The 25880-nt window shown below is 42.4% G+C and overlaps 1 protein-coding gene across 1 annotated transcript in view; it reads right to left on the bottom strand.

Annotated features, from left to right (window-relative positions):
• LOC133380553 (inter-alpha-trypsin inhibitor heavy chain H3-like) overlaps positions 1-18783 on the bottom strand; it is a 71506-nt gene extending 52723 nt beyond the window's left edge. Inside the window, exons 1-3 of the mRNA XM_061618012.1 lie at positions 18673-18783; positions 8706-8726; positions 5014-5180 (exon numbers count right to left, since the gene is read on the bottom strand). Of these exons, the coding sequence (XP_061473996.1) occupies positions 5014-5180; positions 8706-8726; positions 18673-18765 (281 nt within the window). The 5' untranslated portion in view covers positions 18766-18783. The remainder of the gene's footprint in view (positions 1-5013; positions 5181-8705; positions 8727-18672) is intronic.
• Positions 18784-25880: the final 7097 nt, after the last annotated feature.

Consider the following 25880-nt stretch of genomic DNA (forward strand, 5'->3'; position numbering starts at 1 on the left):
TTGGCTGTGAACTGAGTTCCTCGGTCTGAGACTACACTGTTTGGCAACCCATGCAGTCGGTAGACTTCTTTGATGAATAACTTGGCCGTTTCCTTAGCCTCTAAGGCCCCTGCACAATGGAGGAAATGCGCCATTTTGGTGAGTAGATCTACCACGACTAAAACGGCTGTCATTCCTTGGGATTTGGGTAGATCAGTTATAAAATCCATGGAGAGATCCTTCCAGGGTTCATGTGGGACAGGTAGCGGTTGTAACAGTCCTGCTGGTTTTCCTGTTTGTGTTTTTGTCCGCAGACAGGCAGAACAGGACTTTACATAGCTTTCAATATACCTACGCATTTTAGGCCACCAGAAGTCCTTGGCCACGTTCTGAATGGTCTTGTAAATCCCAAAGTGTCCCGCTGTGATGGAATCATGGCACTGGCGTAGGATTCTGAGCCTTAATTCTCCTTCTGGCACATATCTGGCTGTTTTGAACCATAATAGTCCATTCCTCCAGTGAAAGGTTACTTCTGAGTCTTGACTTTGTCCCGTCTCCTGCCCATATTTTAGTACATCTGCATCTTCTTGTTGTGCCTTTTTGAGTTCCTCTTCCCACGAAGGCTGGCATGATCCCAACATTAATTTCTCTGGCGGTATCACGTACTGAGGCTGGTCCTCGGATTCACTTTCTTTGTACTGTGGCTGTCTGGATAAGGCATCAGCTCTCTGGTTTTTGGCTTCGGTTTGGTAAGTGATCTTGAAGTTAAACCTGGTGAAGAACTGGGACCATCTTATTTGTCTCTGGTTCAGCTTTCTGGCAGTTTGGAGGCTTTCCAGGTTCTTGTGGTCGGAGCACACTTCGATCTGATGAGGGGCCCCCTCTAGGTATTGTCTCCAGTTTTCAAAAGAGTCCTTGATGGCCAGCAGCTCCTTCTCCCAAACTGTGTAATTCTTCTCTGCAGGCTTTAACTTCCGAGAGAAGTACGCACAGGGGTGCAGCTCCTTTCCTTCTTGGTCTAATTGCAGAAGGACCCCCCCGATAGTAAAATCTGAAGCATCTGCTTCCACGATGAAAGGGCGGGTCGGGTCAGCAAAGTGCAGAATGGGCTCGGAAGCGAACCTTCTCTTCAGCTCCTCAAAGGCCTGGGTGGCATTCTCTGTCCATTGAAACTTCTTCTTTCCCCTTAAACAGTCAGTCAGAGGAGCTGTCAATTTGGAAAACCCTCAAATGAACTTTCTGTAATAATTGGCAAACCCCAAAAACCGTTGTACATCCTTTTTGGTGACAGGTTGGCCCCAGTCCAATATACAGCTTACTTTCCCTGGGTCCATCTCCACGCCTTCCGCTGAGATTCGATATCCAAGGAAGTCTAGAGACTTGAGGTCAAATCCACATTTCTCTAATTTAGCATACAGGTGATTTTCTCTCAGTCTCTGCAACACCGTCTTCACATGCTGGTCGTGGTCTTCCTGGTTCTTTGAGAACACCAGGATATCATCTAAGTAACAGATTACATATGTGTCCAACAAGTCTCTAAACACGTCGTTCATGAATTTTTGAAAAATTCATGGACTTCCACAAAGCCCGAAAGGCATGACCAGGTATTCATACTGTCCGTAAGCGGTCAAGAACCCTGTTTTCCATTCATCTCCCTGCTTCATCCTGATCAGATTGTACGCTCCTCTCAAATCCAACTTCGTGAAGATTTTTGCAGAGCGCAGTCGGTCCAACAACTCTGAGATCAGGGGCAGCGGGTAGCTGTTGGGGATGGTGATCTGGTTCAATGCGCGATAGTCATTACAGGGTCTGAGTTCCCCCCCTTCTTTTTCACAAACAATAGTGGCACTCCAGCAGGGGTTTGTGAGGGGCGTATGAATCCTCGTCTCAGGTTTTTATCCAGGAATTCCTTCAGGGCCTCCCTCTCATTCTCTGTGAGAGAGTAGATTCTCCCTGATGGAATGCTGGCTCCTGGCACTAGATCAATCGCACAGTCATAAGGGCGGTGGGGGGGTAAAGTCTCTGCCTCCTTTTCATCAAACACATCTTTGAATTCTTCATACTTTGGCGGCAGGGTCACTTGCTCGATCTCTTGCACTGCCCCCGCTAAGGTGTTCTTGATTCCTTCAGGTTGACAGTTCTCCTGGCAATACTGTGAGGTGAACCACACCACCGCCTCCTTCCAACTTATTGTGGGTTCATGCTTTGCTAGCCAGGGCATTCCCAGAATCACCTCAAAGTTCGAGAGATCTGACACGTATAGCGAAATGAACTCTTCGTGCCCGGGGATTTGAAGTTTCACTTCCTCCGTGGCTTGTGTCACCCCTCCTGACTTCAGGGGTCTCCCATCGATAGTCTCCACAGCTAGGGGAGCGTTCAGTTTCCACCGGGAAATTCCATGACGCTTGACTAACTTTACATCAATAAAATTTGTGGAGGCTCCACTGTCAATTAAGGCAGTGGAATTAAACACCACTCCTCTGGAAGTTGTAATCCGAATAGGAAAGACCAACACCCCCTTTGAGGGAGGTTGGATCGTTGGGGGGCCTTTATACAACGCTGCCCCCAGTCCACCGGCCTGCATGTGGACTGGGTGTTCTAGTTTCCCGATGGCTCAGCTTTCCCCCCTTTTAGTCCACAGTCTCTGGCCACGTGGCCCGGCTTTGAACAATAAAAGCATAAACGTTCTCGGCGGCGTCTTTCCTTTTCTTCTTCCGACAGTCTTGGCCTAGCCCCTCCCTGTCCCTCAGCTGCATTACCTGCCATTCCTGCAGAGGGAAGGGTCTTGCTGCGAGATGCTGAGGCTGAGTATCTCGGGACCTCCTGCTTCCTTTCCAGGCGCCTTCCTTCCATCCAGTGATCTATCTGTAGGCATAGCCGGATGAGCCCTGGTAGGTCAGCGGGGGGGGGAGGTCCTGGCCAACTCATCCAGGATTTCAGCATTTAATCCACTCCGGTACATAAACATCAGGGCGGCGTCATTGTAACCAGTTTCCTGGGACAGAATTTTAAAAGCGTTAGTGTACTTGGAAACAGTCCCTTTAGCTTGCTTCAGAGCGCCTAGTTGCCGCGCTACTGTTTCAGCTTTTTGCGGGTCTTGGAACATCTTGGTCATCTCCTGTATAAATCCTCTGTACCTTCTTAAGACAGTATCTTTTCTCATGAGATACGGAGTCACCCATTTTGCAGCTTCTCCCTCCAGGAGGCTAATCACGAAGGCCACTTTAGCCCCATCGTCTGGAAACTCCATGTGTCTGACATCCAGATATAACTCACATTGAGCCACGAAAGTTGCCAACTGATCACTTTGTCCCGCGTATTTTGGGGGCAATCCAATGGGAACCTTTACTGCGGCAGCTGGAGGGGCTGTTTGCATCTGGTCTATCGTGGCCTTCAAGGTTTGATTATCCGTCTTCAGTGCCTTGACTGCTGCTAGCAGGGCTTGGACATCCATCTGCAATTCAGCTACCTTAGTCCTCAAGAGTTTCACTTCTTCCGTCTCAGAAGTGGGGTTCGTCCCCCCGCTGCTCCCTTTGACATCTTGTCCCAGTCAAGTGAAGAGAGCATTGAGGGTGATTTAGGTGGCTCTGTCAAGCTGTCAGGCCCAGGATGCGACTCAGGAACCAGACCAGAGGTTGTAGTTAATTCGTGTTTTATTAGAGTAATGTCCAACAAAGACTGCGCTTTCTCATGAAGCAATACAGGGATACAGGTCCTGCGACATTGGGAGAAAGTTGACAGAGCAAGGGGCTGCTTCCCGCCTGTTCTTTAAGAAGGGGCTAAACGGGCGCGCAACCTTTCGCTCCTCCTTAACTCCCCCTCAGGTACTGCCCGCCTTCCCCCCCTTCTCTCCTGTCTTTTCAACCGTCTGCGTGTGCGTGGTGAGGGGGGAGACATCACCTCCTCCTCTTCTGAAGTGTCCGATTCCCCTATGGGTGATAAAGGAGAGGCTGAGGGTAAACCATCTCTCCGCCTTTCTGCTGTGATCAGCCCTCCCTCTTGCTCTGAGCTGCGGAGAAGGGAGGGCCTGGGAATGTCTGGGGGGGATTCTAAAACTTCAAGGCTCTCAGGCTCCCCGTTGCTAGGCGACCCTATCTCTGGCATGTCCTCTGTTTCGGCTTCGCTCCACAGAGGGTAAGTTCCTCCCTCCTCCCTCTGCCAGCCATTTGAATCCTCTTCTGACAAGCCCCCAGGACCCCAGCTCATCCTCCCGACAAGACCCAATGAAATTAATGGATCTAAGTTGGTCATGTCCATCAATTTCAATGAGTCTGTTTTCAATAGAAGCAACATTGGATACAACCCAAAATGTTGACACAATAAAATGCAATGGTAATTTTGTTGTTCAAAGGTTCACCAGTGCCTTCCGACAGTGACTGACCACTGTGAGAACAGGATGTTGGACTAGATGAGCCACTGCCTGGTCCAGCAGGGCTCTTCTTATGTTCTCTGTTCACCAAAGTCTTTTTTGCAGATTGTGGTAGAGCAGTTTTCTCCAATCTGTGCCTTCCAAATGTTTTTGACTACAGCTCCCATCATCCCTGAACCTTGGCCTTGCTAGTTGCACTAATCAGAGTTGTAGTCCAAAACATCTGGAAGGCATCAGGTTAGGGAAGGCTGGGCTAGAGTACTGCATGAGAAAAGTGTAGTTTTTACCAAATATGCAATCAATCAGAACTTGAATATGAGCCAATTCCACAAATAGGGCTACCTGGGTCAAATACTGGACAACTTGAAAGAAAAGAGCAGAAGAGGACAATTTAATCCACAAACTGAACAAGTCCACACATTCACTGCAACAATTTTCCTAACAAGTTGCACCATATCTCAATCACTTTTTATAAAAAACATATATTTTCAAGGGTGGCCACTGAGTCTATTTGTAAGACAACCATCATCCTTTAAGCACAGAAATCAGATGGAAGGCAAAACAAAGAATGCAACACCATCATCAAGTATTTTAAGTCTATAAACACTGAGTTGTCTTGTGCACAATTCCACAGTATAATAGTTTAGAAAGCAAGTTTTACACACATGGTGAAATTGGTGATGAAAGCTGTCTTGGGGAGCTCCACTTCAAAGATGGCTTCCTTGGACACATTGGCACGATTGGCAGCTCGACTCGTGATGACATTATGGGAAAATCGGGAGGTAATCCTGCAGTCAGTGTTCATGCTGTAGATATCTATCCCATCAGTGATCTGGAGAGACAGAGAAACTAGAAAATAACCACCACTTGTTTGATGCAATAGTGAAACATTCACAAATGAGAATTTGAATAAGCAAAATGTATATAAATAAAACATATCTTCAGTGCATGGTTTTAATCCCTCATTGTGGAACAGGAAATAAACAGTAGATATGTATTACTAGAATTACCTTCCATTTTCCTCATATTTTTGATACTCACAAATAATGGGATAATGTTATGCTCATGGCTACACTGTCAAAGCGCTATTGTTAGACTTTTCATTATTGCACTTCTTGAGACCTCTGTATTCCCCTTTAACTATTTAAATATTAATATTTGTTATATTTTGTAAATATTTATTTACAAATCTACAGGTTGAGCATAGGTGGAAGAGCATAGCTTAATACTCCAAAGTCTGCTGCTCCCACATGAAGCCTGCCAGGGGAGTAACCTATACCCGGAATGCTTCCAGAGCACAATCTCAATGCTCTGTTCTCTCTTCCTTTCTTCAAACCACACATACACACTCGCACACATACACAGTGTGGATGACATCATCTCCAGCCAGGAAAGGGGATGGTTGGCAGAGGAGGGGGAAGACATGCCCCCTTCTCCAAAATTGTCCTCCCATTCCAAAAGGAGTCTCTGGACATTTACTCATCATTCAAAGGAAGATGGTCTACAATTAGTTCCTATATTAACCTACCACCTGAATTCATCTAACAATATAATATGCCTCAGCATCACCTTAATTCATCTAACAATAGAATATGCCTGGACAAAATCTGCCTGGCAGGTGTCAGGCCCACTAACCGTCTCAGACTGAAGAAGCACCAAGTTGGAAGGTACCCTGAGAGATCATCCAGATCAACACACCAAACTCACAATGATATGTAGTTGCCATATCAAGGCAAATTGGTTCATCTCTACCATTAGTGCCTTCTGTGAATGGCAGAAGCTCTCTAAAGTCCTAAGCAGATATAAATCTTTCCCAACCTTCATTTCTGAGATCTTTTTCATTGAAGATCTCAGTGACTGAACTTAAAAACTGTGCATGCAAAGCACGTATTCTACCACTGTGCTAAAACCTCTCCTCATTTAACGCTGTGGTGTAACGTTAAAGTGGGAACACACAAATATCTCATCATAGTAATCTGGAAAAAATATATCTAACCACAGGAGCAATATAAGAGTCAGTCAAGAACAGTACCCCATTATATTCCCTAGCAAATTTACTAGTATGATATATAGGTATGCAAACACATGCCTGTCACATTCTCAACTTTCATCTTCAAGTGTACACTCCAACGATCTTAGGGATACAACTAAAAATATGTGTGAAGAAGCCCTGAGAGGGAAAGCTGTTTCTTCATCCACTACTACTACTACTACCTCAAGAAGGATTTTCAGAAACTGCCAAGAGTCAAGTTAACCTTGCTCTTGAGCACTAGCTCTCATTTTCAAAGGTCCAAAACCTCTCCGTCCCCATTATTTATTTAACTTCAAAACAACTGTGGTGGCTCCAATTTTGATAATGGCAGTGATAAGGGAAAGGAGTGTTTTTTAATCCTCTCTTCATAGTTTAAATTGTCTAACAGGCACAATATATGGATCAAGTGTGTTATACCTCTTTTGGTCCTGATGGTGCAGCGGCACCCCTGGCCTAACCTCAGATAAAATTTCTACTTGGGACTCTTTTTTTTATTATTACTGCTTGTTGATTCAATCCCTTATTTCTACATACCCTTTATTCTGTTCTTGGTTTTACTAAGCAACTTAAGCAAATATGCTGAGCAACATTTGTGCAATTATTGATTGCAGTGGTTCAACAGTTATACTCCCAGCACCTAAAAAATTGGCTTTCTACTAATCACCCATGGTTTCCCACTGATTGACGATGTAAACCACTTTACAACCTGGTGACCTCTATATGTTGTTGGACTGCAACTTTCATCATTCCTTAACACTGGCCATGAAACTTCCACATTTTTTTATTATTATTATTAATCTTAGTAGTAGTAGTAGTAGTAGTTAAATTTATATCCTGCCCTTCCTCCCAGTAGGTTCGAATCCCCACATAGCCATGAAGCTCACTGGGTGACCTTGGGCCAGTCACTGCCTCTCAGCCTCATGAAAACCCTATTCATAGGGTTGCCATAAGTCGGAATCGACTTGAAGGCTGTACATTTACATTTTTAAAAAACATATTCACACAAAATAACTTTAAAAACATCTTTTTAAAAAAAAAGCTTTAAAAACATATTAAAAAGCAATCCCAACACTGGGATAAGGTCTCTACTTTAAAAGGCTTGTTGAAAGAGGAAGGTCTTCAGTAGGTGCCAAAAAGGTAACAGAAATGGTGCCTGTCTAATATTTAAGGGGAGGGAATTCCAAAGGTTCAGTGCCACAGCACTAAAGGTACACTTCCTATGTTGTGCGGAACAGACCTCCTGATAAGATGGCATCTGCAGGAGGCCCTCACCTGCAGAACTTAGTGATAGACATCTTGTATTGCAACTTCCATATCTTGAAATAATTAGTAGGGGTCAGAATATTAATGTTAAATCAATAACAACAACAACAACGATTTTGCCATGATGTTCAACAACATGTACCCATAACTCAGGGGTAATTTGACCAAGGGACACATTGACAGTCAACCATCTCCCCAAAGGCCACATGTCAGCAGTAGGCATAACCAATGTATTTGTGTGTGTATGTACATACACACACAGCACTCATAGAGACCAGAGACACACATTCACTACACATACACATTCATTGCACATGTAGCAAACACACTAATGAGACATGCAGGTACATGGCACTCTTTCCCTACCACATACACATACAGAGAAAGAGAGAGAGAGAATGCTGCCAAGAGCAAGCAAAGGGTTTATATCCAGTCTTAGCACTGTGGCACTTAATGCTAAGATCAGGAGATAAAATCCCTCTGCCCACTCTGTTAAGGTAGCATTTGCCCCCAATTCTCACTGTAGGAGGGAGAGAGAGAGAAAGAGAAAGAGAAAGAGAGAGGGAGAGGGAGAGGGAGAGGGAGAGAGAGAGAGAGAGGAATGCTGCCATTTACTGTTAAAGAGCAAGCAGAGGGCAAATCTCTGATCTTAGTGCTGTGGTGCTCACAGCTGAGACTGAAATCCTTCTACCTGCTCTTTAGATGGATTTTTTTATATATATATATTTTAAAAAACTTTTTTTGGTTTCCATCTAAACTCATTTCAATAATTGATACAAGAAAAAGGGAAATACAAACACAAAGAAAAGGAGAATACATCAATTTTTAAATATTATCTTCACACTAGTAACTGAAGGTGGGGATAACAACCAAATGGTTGTAGAAAGACAGAATTATTTTATGTCCCATTCAAAGCATTGAGATTGGGAGATAAAACACTCCGTTCTTTAGAGATTGTTTTCTAAAAATCAGTCCGGTTACTTTGTCTCTCCTCAGGTTACCCACCCACCCCCGCCATAACTGATGCAACAACAACCTAAGTTAAAAAATAAGACTACTTACAGTATTTGCAGCATTTCTTTTCTGTAAAGATGAAAACAAAGAAAACATGTCATTGTTACTACAGTAATATGGAAATAGTCACAGTAAAAGTTGTAAGCCATACAGCCTACATATTGCATAACATCTCTTTTTTCAATTTACCCTTTATATATTTATATTCATACCCCACTTTTCCAGCACAATTTTCAACACAGCTTAAAATCCAAAATTTAAAAGTCATATAAAATCAACATAAATTAAAGCTATCAATCAAGTATGTGATCACATGTGCATTCCACAACATGTTGCAGTGCTAGGAGCCTGCATGAAGAGAGCCCTGCACTGGTGCGAACACACACAGGACTTTAAAAATGCATAAGAACCGTGTCAGTGCACACTCCTTTGTAAGTACACACACACACCTCTTCCCCCTTTCAAGGGCATCCTCAATTCCTTTCACCTTCAAACAGCCAGAAAAGTCAGTCAAAAGGTTCAGCCCAGTACTGGCAGCCTCATGTATTATAGTAATCCAGCATGGATGTTACCAAAGAATGGGTAACTGGGGCAAATAGCATGGTCATCCCTTTCTAGGAAGGGATCCAGGTGGTGCATGTGCAAAGGCTCTCCATAAATAAATAAAGCTAGTGAAAGGTGTAGTGTGTTGGGTCAGTGTTATTATGACTGTGACTGTCTGAGTATGTCTTTAATCTATTGTTCTGCCAGTGATTATTTAGGGCTGCCTGGAAAACACATTCGGGCATGCCCCCTGTGGGCGTTTCTTCTTCCTGTTCTTTCTTCTTGTTCTAGAATAATCAGTAAAGAGAAAGCAGACAGCAGAAAAACTCTACTCTGACTCCTGTGTCTTTTTGGGTAAAGGGCAGCGGGATGACTTAACAAAAGGCACTCCATAAATAAATTCCATGGACATCCATAGTCAGGGACAGATTTAAAAGCACCACGAATCTTGGTTCCAAAAGAGTGCAACTTGATGCAGTATAGGCCAAATAACTCCGCTATGGTCAGTGACCCCACCTATCTGATCATCCTGGAAACTAGGTGCAGAAGATACAGGAAAATAGGAAAGTGCCCTAAACCATTGGTTCATCTAGCTAGATTATATAGCCACACGAGTCAGCATGGATTTTTTGCATTCCGCAATGTTAAATTGAAAATACCCCCATGCCATTCTGATGCTTCCCATAAGCTCATTTCAAACAAATCCTTACAAAACTTATAGTCCTGAAATCAGAAACGCTTGCTTAACAACCCTGTAAATTTTCATGATGAGAGAATTGAGAGTTCAAAGTGTTAAAAGAGACAGGAAAAAACCAGACCCCTTTTGAACTTTTTTTCTGCCAGAGTTCTCATAATTTGTTGAAATTAATTTAAAAATCAGCCATGTTCACAGAGTACCTATAACCCAGTTTAAAAGTTAAAAAAATGCATGGCTGATTTTTAATTAATTGAAGAAATTTTGCATTGAACTCAATGATAATGTTGGGCATGCTCAGTATTTATTTATTTATTTATTTATTTCATTTATTTCATTTATATACCGCCCTAAGCCTGATGGCTCTCTGGGCGGTGTACATAAGAGATAAAAACAACACAATATATAACTACAGTAAATATAATAAAGTCAAAAACCAAAAACAAACAAATAACAACAAAAAGCAAACAGCATCATAATACAACACTAAAGTACAGTTAAAATACACTTTAAAAACAGATTAAAATACACTTTAAAATGCCTGGGAGAATAAAAAGGTTTTCACCTGATGCCGAAAGGATAGCAGCGTCGGCGCCAGGCGCACCTCATTGGGGAGACTGTTCCACAATTCGGGGGCCACCACCAAAAAGGCCCTAGATCTAGTCACCACCCTCCGAGCTTCTTGATGAGATGGCACTCGGAGGAGGGCCTTAGATGTTGAGCGCAGTGTACGGGTAGGTTCATATTGGGAGAGGCGTTCCACCAGGTATTGCGGTCCCATGCCGTGTAAGGCTTTATAGGTCAAAACCAGCACTTTGAATCTAGCCCGGAAACAAATAGGGAGCCAGTGCAGACGAGCCAGAACAGGTGTTATATGAGCGGACCTTCTGGTCTGCGTCAACAGTCTGGCCGCTGCATTCTGGACTAGCTGTAGTTTCCGAATTATCTTCAAGGGCAGCCCAACGTAGAGCGCATTGCAGTAGTCCAATCTAGAAGTTACCAGAGCATGAACAACAGAGGTGAGGTCATCACCGTCCAGATAGGGACGTAGCTGGGCTACCAAACGAAGATGGTAGAAAGCATTCCATGCCACCGAGGCCACCTGGGCCTCCAGTGACAAGGAAGGATCGAAAAGAACTCCCAAGCTACGAACCTGTTCCTTCAAGGGGAATGTAACCCCATCGAGAACAGGATGAACATCCACCATCTGGGCAGGGGAAGCACTCACCAACATCGTCTCAGTCTTGTCTGGATTGAGCTTCAGTCTGTTCGCTCTCATCCAGTCCATTATCGCGGCTAGGCAATGGTTTAGTATGTTAACAGCCTTAGCTCAGTAAGAACCAACTATCAGTGTTCTAAAAGCCAGACTCCCAGCTGCTGGGCTTGCCTAATCAGGGGGCCACACCCACACCAGACCTTTATTTCACTTTAGGCAGTCATGGCTTCCCCCAAAGAATCCGGGGAAGTGTAGCTTGTGAAAGGTGCTAACAGAATACTCTTATTCCCCTGACAGAGCTCCAGTGGCCAGACTGGTTTAACAGTCAGCCGCTCTGATTGAAGCTCTGTGATGGGAACAGGGCCTCTCCTAGCAACTTTCAGCACCCTTCTCTAATTACACTTCCCAGGATTCTTTGGGAGAAGCCATGACTATTTAAAGTGAAATAAAGGTCTGGTGTGGATGTGGCCAGGGACAGTTTTGGATTAAATTTGGGTGAGAGACTATATGTGCCTGCTGTAAAATAAAAAGGTGGAGGAAATCCTGAAAAAGAATGATACTTGTCACAATGGTTTCCTTTTGGAAAGGAAAGAGGCTTCCCTTTTGGCCAGTGCCCACTCATTCAATCTCCTCCCCTCCCCCTTCCTGCCCTCCTCCTCCCCCCACGCCCCTTGCCCAGGACAGTTTCCCCTATCCTAAGCATCATTGCAGGGGAGTAAATCCCACTGAACTCAATAAGCATGCAAATGAGCAATCCATTCTCAGCAAACTTGCACAGAATCCCATTTTTTACCTCCCGGATTAAAAAGCAGAGAAATTCACTAATAGGCAAAAATTTAAGAATGTACCTTTAGCCAAGAGATATTTCTATCAAACTTTAAAAAGCAGGGATATTGGGCAGCTATAGTGAATGTACCAGGGAAGCAGGAGATCTGACCTCCTCTCTGAGATATTGTACTGCCCTACAAATTTGTCAAAATGCAAACATAATTTGGGTTGGTCTTTCACAGTCCAATCCACTTCCTGTGTAGCTTCGAATAATTTGGTAACATGTGCCTCTGAGCATACGGTTTGCTCTGAATTAGGGGCATAACAAGCATAGAGGTCCGTGGAGACTATTTTACCCTTTTCGCTGCTTAATTGTTTTCCCCACTACTTATCCAAAAAGAAGCTTCTGACAACTCTGGGAAAATGTCTTTAGTGCACATCTAATTGCCCTAGTGATTACAAACTGTAATATTAGATCTTTTCATTTCCATGAAACCCTGGTCTATGAACAGAAACTTGGAGAGAAGATTTTAGGGATGTGTGGGAATTTCACCATTTACTACCTGCCTTTGGTTCCTTTGTTTCTCTGTTTCCATTAGGGATGTGCAAAATGATACTGCAAAAAAATCAAACTTGATGTGACTGTATGAATAATTACATTTTGTGAGACATTTTAACAATCCACAAGTTTAACCTGTTTGCATCAGTAAAACCGACAAAAAATGGATATAGCTATAAAATTGCATTAAGACTGCTTTCTCTTTTCTTTTTGCAGTGTTTTTATCAGTGCTTTAAACACACTGGCCAGGGCCTTTAGGGGAAGAGCTGTATGTAGCTCAGTGGGAAAGTCTGAGGTTCGAGCCCCAGCCTTTCCAGGTAGAGCTGGGAGAGACTTTCTCAGATCCTGGAGAACTGCTGGGAGTCAATAGCAATACTGAGTTTGATGGCCCAACTAAGTATAAGGCAGCTTCTTATGTAATATGGAGATGGTGCAGGAAAGATATGACTACACTGAATGCAAAGTGTTTATATACATATCACTGAGTCCAAAGTTGGAAATAGAAAACAGAACAATGGAGAATTCCTAATGCTTTGGTTCCACTTCAGAAAAGGATTCAGAATTCCAAAAACAAGGGACACATTTGCATTAGGAGAATTTCAGAAACATCCATAATGGTTGGGGGGGGGTAAAAAGAGGAAATGAGCATTACAAAACAAATGACATGGCTTATACTCCCCAGATTATCATACTTATTCTCTGAATTGTAACCTACAGTTCAATCTGTACCCAGGGCAGGTGCTATCATTAGGCCAACTAGGCAGCCACCTAGGGCACAGACCTCAGAGGGGCACAGTACTAACCTTTGAGGGGCACAGTTTTAAACAGATTAGTTTTTTTAACCCTTGGAAAAAATGCAACTGACAATTTATATTTTTTATTTTAAGATAAATTCCCCAACAGTGCTATGGAATATAATTAATTATACAGTCTTATGAAACATTTCTATATTCTGTTTTTTACTGATCCATCAATGGTTGACATATTCAACCTCAAAAGATGTGGTTTTTTGTTTTTGCTGTAAATTGTTCAGCAAAAAAAATGGTGCATCAACCCTACAAGAAACAGGTTCAAAAGACTAGAAGAACATTGGAGCAATTGCCATTTAGAAAACTATCAGACCTGGACAGAACTTGAATTGCACTTATCTAAAGGAAAAACATTTGCTGATATTAACCAGCAGAAAATAAGGCAAGAAGAACAATATTGGCAACAAATCTTGGAACGCTTGATTGCTTTGGTCAACGTTCTTGGCATGCAAAACTTGGCATTCCGTGGTACAACTGAAAAGTTGTACAGTGCTAGCAATGGAAATTGTTTGAAGTTTGTAAAATATCTAGCCCTTTTTGATCCTATCATGAATGAACATACATGTAAATGGCCAATTGCCAAGAAAATCCAACACGGTCACATTTGACTTCAAAAGAGGAAACTTCACAAAAATGAGGGGATTGGTAAAAAGAAAGCTGAAAAACAAAGTCCAGAGGGTCACATCACTCGAAAATGCTTGGAAGTTGTTTAAAAACACTATATTAGAAGCTCAACTGGAGTGCATACTGCAGATCAGAAAAGGTACTGCCAGGGCCAAGAAGATGCCAGCATGGTTAACGAGCAAAGTCAAGGAAGCTCTTAGAGGCAAAAAGTCTTCCTTCAGAAAATGGAAGTCTTGTCCGAATGAAGAAAATAAAAAAGAACACAAACTCTGGCAAAAGAAATGCAAGAAGACAATAAGAGATGCTAAAAAAGAATTTGAGGAGCACATTGCTAAGAACATAAAAACCAACAACAAAAAATTCTATAAATACATTCAAAGCAGGAGACCATCTAGGGAGGCGATTGGACCCTTGGATGATAAGGGAGTCAAAGGTGTACTAAAGAACGATAAGGAGATTGCAGAGAAGCTAAATGAATTCTTTGCATCTGTCTTCACAGTGGAAGATATAGGGCAGATCCCTGAACCTGAACTAACATTTGCAGGAAAGGATTCTGAGGAACTGAGACAAATAGTGGTAACGAGAGAGGAAGTTCTAGGCTTAATGGACAATATAAAAACTGACAAATCACCGGGCCCGGATGGCATCCACCCGAGAGTTCTCAAAGAACTCAAATGTGAAATTGCTGATCTGCTAACTAAAATATGTAACTTGTCCCTCGGGTCCTCCTCCGTGCCTGAGGACTGGAAAGTGGCAAATGTAATGCCAATCTTCAAAAAGGGATCCAGAGGGGATCCCAGAAATTACAGGCCAGTTAGCTTAACTTCTGTCCCTGGAAAACTGGTAGAAAGTATTATTAAAGCCAGATTAACTAAGCACATAGAAGAACAAGCCTTGCTGAAGCAGGGCCAGCATGGCTTCTGCAAGGGAAAGTCCTGTCTCAGTAACCTATTAGAATTCTTTGAGAGTGTCAACAAGCATATAGATAGAGGTGATCCAGTGGACATAGTGTACTTAGACTTTCAAAAAGCTTTTGACAAGGTACCTCACCAAAGACTTCTGAAGAAGCTTAGCAGTCATGGAATAAGAGGAGAGGTCCTCTTGTGGATAAGGAATTGGTTAAGAAGCAGAAAGCAGAGAGTAGGAATAAACGAACAGTTCTCCCAATGGAGGGCTGTAGAAAGTGGAGTCCCTCAAGGATCGGTATTGGGGCCTGTACTTTTCAACTTGTTATTAATGACCTAGAATTAGGAGTGAGCAGTGAAGTGGCCAAGTTTGCTGACGACACTAAATTGTTCAGGGTTGTTAAAACAAAAAGGGATTGCGAAGAGCTCCAAAAAGACATCTCCAAACTGAGTGAATGGGCGAAAAAATGGCAAATGCAATTCAATATAAACAAGTGTAAAATTATGCATATTGGAACAAAAAATCTTAATTTCACATATACGCTCATGGGGTCTGAACTGGCGGTGACCGACCAGGAGAGAGACCTCGGGGTTGTAGTGGACAGCACGATGAAAATGTCGACCCAGTGTGCGGCAGCTGTGAAAAAGGCAAATTCCATGCTAGCGATAATTAGGAAAGGTATTGAAAATAAAACAGCCGATATCATAATGCCGTTGTATAAATCTATGGTGCGGCCGCATTTGGAATACTGTGTACAGTTCTGGTTGCCTCATCTCAAAAAGGATATTATAGAGTTGGAAAAGGTTCAGAAGAGGGCAACCAGAATGATCAAGGGGATGGAGCGACTCCCTTACAAGGAAAGGTTGCAGCATTTGGGGCTTTTTAGTTTAGAGAAAAGGCGGGTCAGAGGAGACATGATAGAAGTGTATAAAATTATGCATGGCATTGAGAAAGTGGATCGAGAAAAGTTCTTCTCCCTCTCTCATAATACTAGAACTCGTGGACATTCAAAGAAGCTGAATGTTGGAAGATTCAGGACAGACAAAAGGAAGTACTTCTTTACTCAGCGCATAGTTAAACTATGGAATTTGCTCCCACAAGATGCAATAATGGCCACCAGCTTGGACGGCTTTAAAAGAAGATTAGACAAATTCATGGAGGACAGGGCTATCAATGGCTACTAGCCGTGATGGCTGTGCTGTGCCACCCTAGTCAGAGGCAGCATGCTTCTGAAACCCAGTTGCCGGAAGCCTCAGGAGGGGAGAGTGTTCTTGCACTTGGGTCCTGCTTGCGGGCTTCCCCCAGGCACCTGGTTGGCCACTGTGAGAACAGGATGCTGGACTAGATGGGCCACTGGCCTGATCCAGCAGGCTCTTCTTATGTTCTTATGTTCTTAACATTTGCGCAGAGTTAAAGATCAAGAAACAATGGTTCACCTCCTAGGAAAAGATATCCAAAATGAGCTTATACAGCTTCTAGCAGGTGCTATAAAGCAGAAACTTTTAGCACATGCAAACTCAGCAAAATACCACTCAATTATTCTGGACTGCACACTTGATGTTAGTCATATTGAACAAATGACAATGATTGTATGTTATGTTGATGTAATCAAACCATCAGATAATGAGATGTCTGAGCCTGATGTTATCATAAGAGAACATTTCTTGGGATTTGTTCCACTAAAGGAGACTACAGGTGCCTTTATGACAGATGCTCTTCTTGGACAGCTTGAGCAAATGGGATTACCAATTGAGAATCTGCGTGGTCAAGGTTATGATAATGGGAGTAACATGAAAGGCAAAGAAAATGGCGTACAAAAGAGAGTCCTGGACATAAACCCACATGCCTTTTTTGTGCCCTGCAATGCACACTCTTTAAACTTGGTAGTCAATGATGCCGCTAAGTGTTGTCTGGAAGCAATTAGTTTCTTAAGTTTGGTTCAACAGATCTATAATTATTTCTCTGCATCAACTCAGCGTTGGCAAATTCTAACTAACCATGTATCAGACTTAGGCATAACTGTTAAGCCAGTGAGCGAAACAAGATAGGGGAGTCAGATCAATGCTTTGAAACCACTGAGATATCATCTTGGTAGTATATATGATGCTTTAATAAAAATCTTTGATGACACAAGCCTAAAAGGTTTATCTGGAAATACTTCCTGAATTGAAGCTAAGGCCCTTGCTGATGCAATTTGTAAGTTCAAGTTTGTGGTATCCCCTGTTACATGGTACAACATCCTTTTTGAAGTCAATCTTACAAGCAAGCTATTACAAAATAAGGAAGCTGATTTAAATTCAGCTACAAGCCAATTGCAAGTGACCAAGAATTACCTTGTGGGCTGCAGGTGTGATGAGGGATTTCAACAAGTTTTGATAGATGCTACTGAGGTTGCAAAGGTGCTAGAAATACTACCAAACTTTGAGACAGTACAGGTTAGAAAAAGGAGAAACGGCAGTTTGAGTATGATGCCCAAGAAGAGGCACCACAAGATCCAAAGCAGAAATTGAAAGTAAGTTTCTACTGCTGTCTAAGACATGCCCATACAATCTGTTGAAGAGAGATTCCAACAGCTATAACAATATAATTCCCTATTTGGCTTCCTGTATGATATATACAGTATCAATGAAAAATCTACTGAAGATGTAAAGGCCTGCAACAATTTGGAAAAATCATTGATGTGCAATGGAAACAAAGATGCTGAAGATGTGTGCTGTGAACTTATAGCAATAGCTCGAAGACTTCCGAATTGTGGAGCGGTCTTTCCGATGGGGTGCGCCTGGCGCCTAAACTTTTGTCTTTTCGGCGCCAGGTTAAAACCTTTTTATTCTCCCAGGCATTTTAACTTAATTTATTTTTTAGCTTTCAATTTATACCAGGCTGTTTTACTGTTTAATATGTATGCTTTTTACTGACCTTTGTAATTTTATTGTATTTTACTCTATATTGTGCACTGCCCTGAGAGCCTTTTGGCTGTGGGTGGTATAGAAATTGAAATAAATAAATAAATAAATAAATAAATAAAGTCTATGCCACCGCAAGGAATACCTCTCTTCATACTACAACAAAAACTCCTGGATAATGTGCCTAATGTTTCTGTTGCTCTAAGGATCCTTCTCACACTTCCAGTGTCAGTGGCAAGTGGTGAAAGCAGTTTCTCAAAGCTCAAACTTATAAAAACTTACATACGCTCAACAATGTTGCAAAAGAGACTAGTTGGCTTGGCAACTATATCAATTGAACATGCCCAAGCATCAGCACTTGACCTGAAGGAATTGGTGACAAAATTTGCAAAGGAAAAGGCATGCAAAGTGAGATTTTGATGTGCCTGAAATTGAAACTTTTAAGAGACTTAAATTTTAACATCACAATTCACAAGATTATTCAAAATGATTTGTGTGCTAAAACATTTTCTTTTGTATTTGAGAAAGATAATAAAAAATTGTTGTATTACTTATTTTTGTAATTTAAAATAAATGTAGCAGTTTCAAGTTTTGTGCTTTTCATTTTTTCTACAAGACATCTGTTTCTGAAAATTGAAGTTAGCAATTTTTTTGGGAGGAGGTGCCTGAACCCTCTCAGAAGTAAGTCTCATTGAGTTCAGTGGGCTCAAGTGTATATAGCACTGCAGACCTAGATGCATATAGCCTTTAGAGTCCAAAAGATAAAGCAGAGTTTTTCTGGGTATCTAGGAGTATGGTTTGATTTCAAGGAGAAACAATTCATAAACAGTTTGTCTTTTGTTCTAGGACTATTCATGCATTAGAAGAAATAAATTTAAATTTTAAGGACCTTGTCTTTGAAGACTTTACTTGACATTTCAATGCCAACATGGGATTTATATGCATCTATCATATAATCATATTATTTCTATCACTGCTTCTTTGTACACTTACCTTGACATTTCTGATATTAGTGATTAAAAAGTCCGAAGTTCCAAGAGCAGGAATCAGTGCCAACAGAGTGTAAAACAGTAGCTGGCTCCCCATGGTCAAAGAATGAACAAGAAAACAGGAAGGATGCACAGCCTTAATAGCCCGTTTTGCAATATATTAATAATTAACCAGACAAAGCCCCAAATATTTATGTAAGCCTTTTGTCAATAGCTGGCCTAGGGCTGCTAGATCTCCAGCATCCCATAGCCTGGGGCTGATATCATTAGGCTGCCAACTCTTTAAAAAGGCAAAACTCGGATATAATACCTAGGCAAGGGGCATGTGACCCAGCAGTAAACGGGCAGAGCCCGAAATGTGACTAACTCAAGTGAGGAATTCGGGGACACCTTTTCAGGGCAGCAGATTGTTGGGGCCCCACCAGGACGTCTTGAAATCTAGCTGCCCAGTCAGCTCGGCTACTGCTCCGCCTCCCCCCATGAACGGCTTTAAAAATTAAGCAGGAAAGCTGAGCAACACAAACAAGGCGGCAGCCGAGGCGTAACTCCTTCTGCAGGCACTTGCACCTTTTGTTCTCTTCTTCATTTGGAAAGAGTGTGAGGGTTGTTTGTGTGCAAATCCAGGCCAGCTGTGGGGAGAAATGAGAAAGATTGCACGCGTGCGCCCTAGTCTAACTCCCCTGCAGCGGAGGGGAAGGGGGCGCTTATTTCAGCCTTCATTATTCTTCTCAACTCTCCTCCTTTTTGCTCTTATCCTCCTTTCTCTTCTGGCAGTAGTCGCCATGCCCTGACTTTGGGACAGCTTTCCCCAGGAAAAACAAGAGCTTGGAAAAGTTACTTTTTCAAACTACAACTCCCATCAGCTCCAGTCAGCATGGCCACTGGATTGGGCTGATGGGAGTTGTAGTTCACAAAAGTAGCTTTTCCAAGCTGTGATATTGGGCAAAAGGTAAAAATTGTCCTTTGCAGCACCAATTCCACAGTAAACTCCCATCTGGCAGCAGCTCCAGGGACAGTCTAAAACCGGGGACGGTGTAAAAGCCGGAATGGAGTGAAATGGGCCAGAATGGACCCTTTATACAAGAAATTGATGCAAAAAACCCCACTGGGATGTGTTAGAGACGCCTGAGAACAACATTTAGGAAACAAAACCATTCCCATATTATATTTTATTGACCCTTTAACAACCAAAATGCCATCTGAAACAGAATGGAATGGCCCAGAACAGCAACTTCCCAGCAAGCCAGACCTACCAAATTCATCAGTCTCACATGGCAAGATGGGATTCATGCAGTAAGCCACAAAACGTCCACAAACGCAATGTTCTGATACCTGTTCCAGGCTATAATACATTGTTATGGAAAACGGCCCAGAACAGCAACTTCCCAGTAAGCCAGATCTATCAAATTCCTCAGACCAACTAGATTCACAGAAGAGTGGATGAGATCAAAGCAACAATTGGCAAAACCTCCACAGAAGCTATGGCCTGGTGCCTCTTCCATGCAATAAACAGTATTCTTATGAAGGTATCTGGAATGACCATTTGTGAGTTAGCCAAAGCAACAACATTACAGTTACAGTTAACCCTTAGAAGGTCTGAACAGCTTGGGACCTTGTTATTTAAAGGACCGCCTGTCTTGGTATGAACTTGCCCAGTCATTAATATCTGCAAGAACTGCCCTTCCCAGGATGCTGTTGCTCGCAGAGGCCTGCCTGTTAGGCATGTATGAAAGACCTTTTTTCCTGTGTCATTCCCAGAGCTTGGAAGTAACTAGTTACAAGTAACGAATTACTTATAATTCATTACTTTTTTGAGTAACGAGTGGGTAATTCCTTTACATTTCGATTGTAATAGAACTAGGAGTAATTTTACTACTTTTGTGGAGTAATTGTAACATTTCCAGAATTACTTTTGGGCACTACTTGGGGGGGAGCAGGGGAAGTCTTCTGCTCCTCTGATTTGTGGATGAAAATCATGTGCCTCAAACTGGGCTTCTGTGCAGTGTCGCTCTTTCCTCATGCTCTGTGGATGGGGAGGAGGAGGACAGTGAGACAGGGTGGAGTGGAGAAAACAATTATTTTAAAAAATGGATAGTGGTGGTGAAGAATGGAGTGGAGGGAACAAGGATCCGGAGGTCAAGAACATGGATAAAGGAGGAGAAGGAGGCAGCAGCAGAATGGAGATAAAGAACTGTGGAGGTGAAAGATGACGACGTGTGTGTGTGTGTGTGTGTGTGTGTGTGTGTGTGTGTGTGTGTGTGTGTGAGAGAGAGAGAGAGAGAGAGAGAGAGAGAGAGAGAATGCTGTGTTTGCACTTGGCACACAAAGTGGCCTCCACCACCCTTTCTGGCTACTGTGCTGTATTTGCAGTATTTTAACTTTTTTGCATCTCTGGGGAAAATGTTTGCTTGAGTGAGTGTCCCTTAGTTGGTGGCAGAGCAGAGTCTGGGAGGTGGTTACGTAAGAGAGATTATGCTGGCTGGCTGAGTGGGGGGGTTGCACTTGGTTTGACGTGCAAACATCTGAGTAGTGGCCTCAGCCTCCCTCCCCACCACCCTTACCAGCGGAGAGACCACCATTGCTATCTTATGAATAAAAAGAATTATTCTACTACCTCTGTATGTGTGTGTTTATTTTTAATGTTGTTTTAGGCTACTTAGATGTGCAGCAGCCAAGGCCAGCACCGTGTAGGCGTTTTTTTAAGTAACTGAAATGTAATTGTAGTGATTACTTTGGAGGAAAAGTAAAGTAATCAGTGACTTTCAGAGTAATTGTAATTGTAACAGTAATTACTACTTTTTGGGCCATGTAACTGTAACTGTAATTTATTACTTTTTAAAAGTAATCTTCCAAGCTCTGGTCATTCCCAAATTGGGTAATGCTCTCCCTTTAGAGCAGAGCTTGGAAAGGTCACTTTTTTTGAACTACAACTCCCATCAGCCCAATCCAGTGGCCATGGTGGCAGGGGCTGATGGGAGTTGTAGTTCAAAAAAGTAACTTTTCCGAGCTCTGCTTTACAGCTGTGACAGGTTCCCATTCTCCTGGCTTCTTAGAAAGACTCTATAGACACATCTTTTTAATTTAGCCTTTCAAGTATTTTTAATTCCTTGTAAATGTTTTATAATGTGTTTTAAATAATTTTATTGATTGTTTTGTGATTTTTATTGTTGTATACCACCTCCGTGGCCTTTTTGGCAAAGAAGGCAGTACAACAACAACAATACAACAACAATTCCCAATGTAGAAAGCAGGTGCAGAGGTTAAAGCCTCCCAAGCCCACATGTCAGGATCCCAGGGCCCATCCATACCAAACTTCAAAATCCATATTTTCCATATTTGATTGGTGGCCTCGAGATCCATATGTGTCCTGTTTGTGGTCGGATTATTGTGAAAACCTGATTATCAAGCATCCATATGTGTGGGCTTTCCCCCCCCTAATTTGCTTTAGCATTTGCCACTCCCCTAAGTCCACCCCTTTTCAGTGATTGATCCATAATGGTCATTTGCTTTTCACACTTTTGGAAGAGCGCAGAAATGTGTTGTTTTTTTAATTCCCACACATTAACAGGTTTGTGGATGTGCTATTGGGTGGGAAGGAGATGAGGGGCTTGGCATATGACAGAGGCCTATTGCAGAAAAGTCTGCAGCATTGCATCCGAGCGCACAGATGTTAATGCGATTGATTATCAATACAGGAAAGCATATTGTTTTGGGATGGTATTTCTAATGTGGATTTGTTAACACGAAAATCTGTACTAGCTTGCAGCATCATATGGACAATGGTGAATTAACGAGGACACAAAGCTATAACACTGCAGATTATACAGTCGGATGGATGGGCCCTTGCTATAGATCAGCAATCCTGCAACTTACTTTTGCAAAACTCAATTTACTTTTGCAAAGCTCATCATGCAACTGGCATCTCATTTAGTTTAGCCCTCCGACTAGCAGTAGCTATCCAAGTTCCTGCTCTCCAGCCTTGTTACCTGAGAGCTTTTAACTGAAAGGTTCTTCTGCCTCCACGTCATGTGCTCTGTTCAATGAGTGAGAGTCCCTCCTACAGGTTCCTGCCTTGAACAATTAATAACCTTGATTTTGAAAGTAGTTATGTCAGAAGTTCAATTCACAGACGACAAACTGGTGAAGTTAAGACACAAATAATTTGGCCCAGAGCTTGACTACTAGGCAGAGGCAGAGTCTGAGCCGAAACACACAAGAGTGCTTTTTTAAACCCAGTTTCTGTGACAGCACATTTATTTCACAGAAGGCAAACTCTTGCTTTCTCCCCCCCACCTTCTGCCAGCCAACATGCACTTCCAATCTCTCTCTCTCTCTTCCTCTTTCTTCCTCCCTCTCCCTCTCCCTCTCCCCAATTAACCATGCATACACAACTTGGTAGCAGCACCAACAGTACTGCTTAGGGGGCTTAAAAACAGCCAGAAAGGGTATTATTAATCACCCCAGAGATTATTGTGTTGTTGCACAGATATCTGCCTGTTACCTCCCATTTCCAAATGGGAGGGGCCACAATGTGCGTGACTGTTGAATTTGTTAGGTCTGGCTCACTGGGAAGTTGCCATTCCAGGCCATTTTCCATCAAAATGTATTATAGCCTGGAACAGGAGTTAGAACGTGGTTTCTATGGAAGTTTTCTGCCTTATTTATTTATTTATTTGATTTCTTAGTCGCCCATCTGGCTGGCTAACCAGTCACTCTGGGCAACGTACAAAATAAGCAAAATAGCACAAAATGACACATCAATACAATAACATTAAAATCTAAAAGCAATGATGTTAAAATCTAGCCCACCCCAAAGGCCTGCCTTATTGCATTAATCCCATCTAGGCATGTGCTGCTGTTATTCACAGGGTCTCCATAACTCAGGATCAACTTGAAGGCAGTCCATTTCCATTTCAGCTCACTGTGAAGTTGCCATTCTGGACTGTTTCCATAAAACATTTTATAGCCCGGAACGAATATTAGAATGTGTTTTGTGTGGGATTTTTGTGGCTTGTTGCAGGAATCCCTTTCAGTTTTGTGCGACTGGTGAATTTGGTAGGTCTGGCTTGCTGGGAAGTTGCTGCTCCAGGGTGTTTTCTGTAAAACATTTTATAACCTGGAGCGGGTATCAGAATGTGGTTTGCATGGATGTTTTGTGCCTTATTGCATGAAGCCCATCTTGTTATGTGTGAGTTGTGAATTTGGCAGGCCTGGCTTGCTGGGAAGTTGCAGGTCCGAGCCATTTTCCATAGAAATGTATTATAGCCCGGAACGGGTATCAGAACGTGGTTTGCATAGATATTTTGTGCCTTATTGCATTAATCCCATTTACAGTAGGGGCCTGCTTTCCGGCACTTCACTTCTCGGCACTTCACTAATGCAGCAGTTTTGAATTGTATCCATGTTCCTTATGTTTGGCACTTGTTCCGTTTTTGCGGCGATTTTGCAATTTTGCGGCATGATGCGAAGACCTTGGAAAAGAGAGACGCTGAGTGCACAAATTGATGGCGCCCGACACCCTGAGTGCATCGTCAGAGCTTGGAAACGTTCCTTTTTTAAACTACAGTTGGGCTGATGGGAGTTGTAGTGGAAACAAGGAACATTTCCAAGCTCTGACGATGCGCTCAGCAGCTGAGTCCAAGAAGGGTGTCTGGCGCCATTTTATTGTCGGTGATTCAGTCTGATTCAGCATTTGTGAGCTCTGCATCTCTCTGTATTCTGGCAATTTTTCAAAGGTTAAGGTTTCTGTATTATATTATATTATATTATATTATATTATATTATATTATATTATATTATATTATATTATATTATATTATATTATATTATATTATATTATATTATATTATATTATATTATATTATACACTGTATATATATATTCTACAAGGCACAGCTATGGGGACTCGCATGGCTCCATCATATGCAAATCTCTTTATGGGTAAACTGGAACAGGAGATCCTCAAAAAGGCCATCAACAAACCACTTATATGGTGGTGATACATTGACGACATCTTTATGGTCTGGACGAATGGGAAAGAGAGTTTGGAACAATTTAAAAATTACATCAACTCTATCCATCCCTCTATTAAGTTTACATTTAATAGTACAAATGACAATCCACACATCCCTTTTCTGGATATCCTTCTTACCATTGAAAACAACAAAATAGCCACTGATCTCTACAGCAAACCCACTGATGCCCACACCTACTTAAACTGGAAATCCTGCCATCCTAGGCATATAAAGAAGAACATTGTGTATAGCTTAGCTCTGAGAATCAAACTTATTTGCAACACTGAAGATAAATACCAGAGAAGGATCAGTGAACTTAAAGAACACCTTCTTCGAAGAAGATATTCTCCACATATTATGAATTGCAACATCCATCGAGCCACCATTCTGTCCAGAGAAAACCTCCTCCATCATACTGAGGTGTCAAAGAGCAGAGAGCAACGGATTCCATTTGTGGCAGATTTCCATCCAGCATCTCCTAACTATCACCGAGCAATCAAGGAGAGCTACCCATTGCTGGCAAACTCTGAACATCTTACCAGAGCCATCAGCAGGCCTCCTGTTATAGCATTTCGCCAACCTCCTAATTTGCGCAGACTGTTGCTGAGAGCTGTGCTTAAGCCACCTATCACCAATCCAGGGTCTCATCCTTGTCACTCCAAACGCTGTATCACCTGTGTGTACCTCAGGGAGACAGCCACTTTTACAAGCACTAGGACAGGCAGGACATATTACATCAAACAGAACATCACCTGCAGGTCCTGCAATATAGTTTACATCATCGAGTGCAAAAGACCAGAATGTCATATCCAATATGTAAGAAAGACCACAACTGACCTACACACACGCTTCAGGAACCACAAATCGGCAATTTTGAAAAAAAAAGTGGAGCAACCAGTTGCAAAGCATTTTAACATCGAGGGTCACAACCTGTTGGACTTTTCCATTACAGCAATAGAGATGCCAGCAGATCCAGCAGCACTGACCAAAAGGGAGAACTTTTGGATTTACTCTCTGGACACATTGGCACCACATGGCCTGAACCTGGAGGACAGTATCAGCACTGCTTAGCTTCTGCAAATGAAGCCCCTCTGAGCATTCCATCCTCAAAGCTCTATTACTGCCACCTTGGTAACAGCATTTGTATGTTGGCAGCAGATGAAGGCGGAAGCTGAAACTTTATGTTAATATAATAAAA

This window comes from Rhineura floridana, chromosome 3 (assembly GCF_030035675.1).
Source record: "Rhineura floridana isolate rRhiFlo1 chromosome 3, rRhiFlo1.hap2, whole genome shotgun sequence".
Lineage (NCBI taxonomy): Eukaryota > Metazoa > Chordata > Lepidosauria > Squamata > Rhineuridae > Rhineura > Rhineura floridana.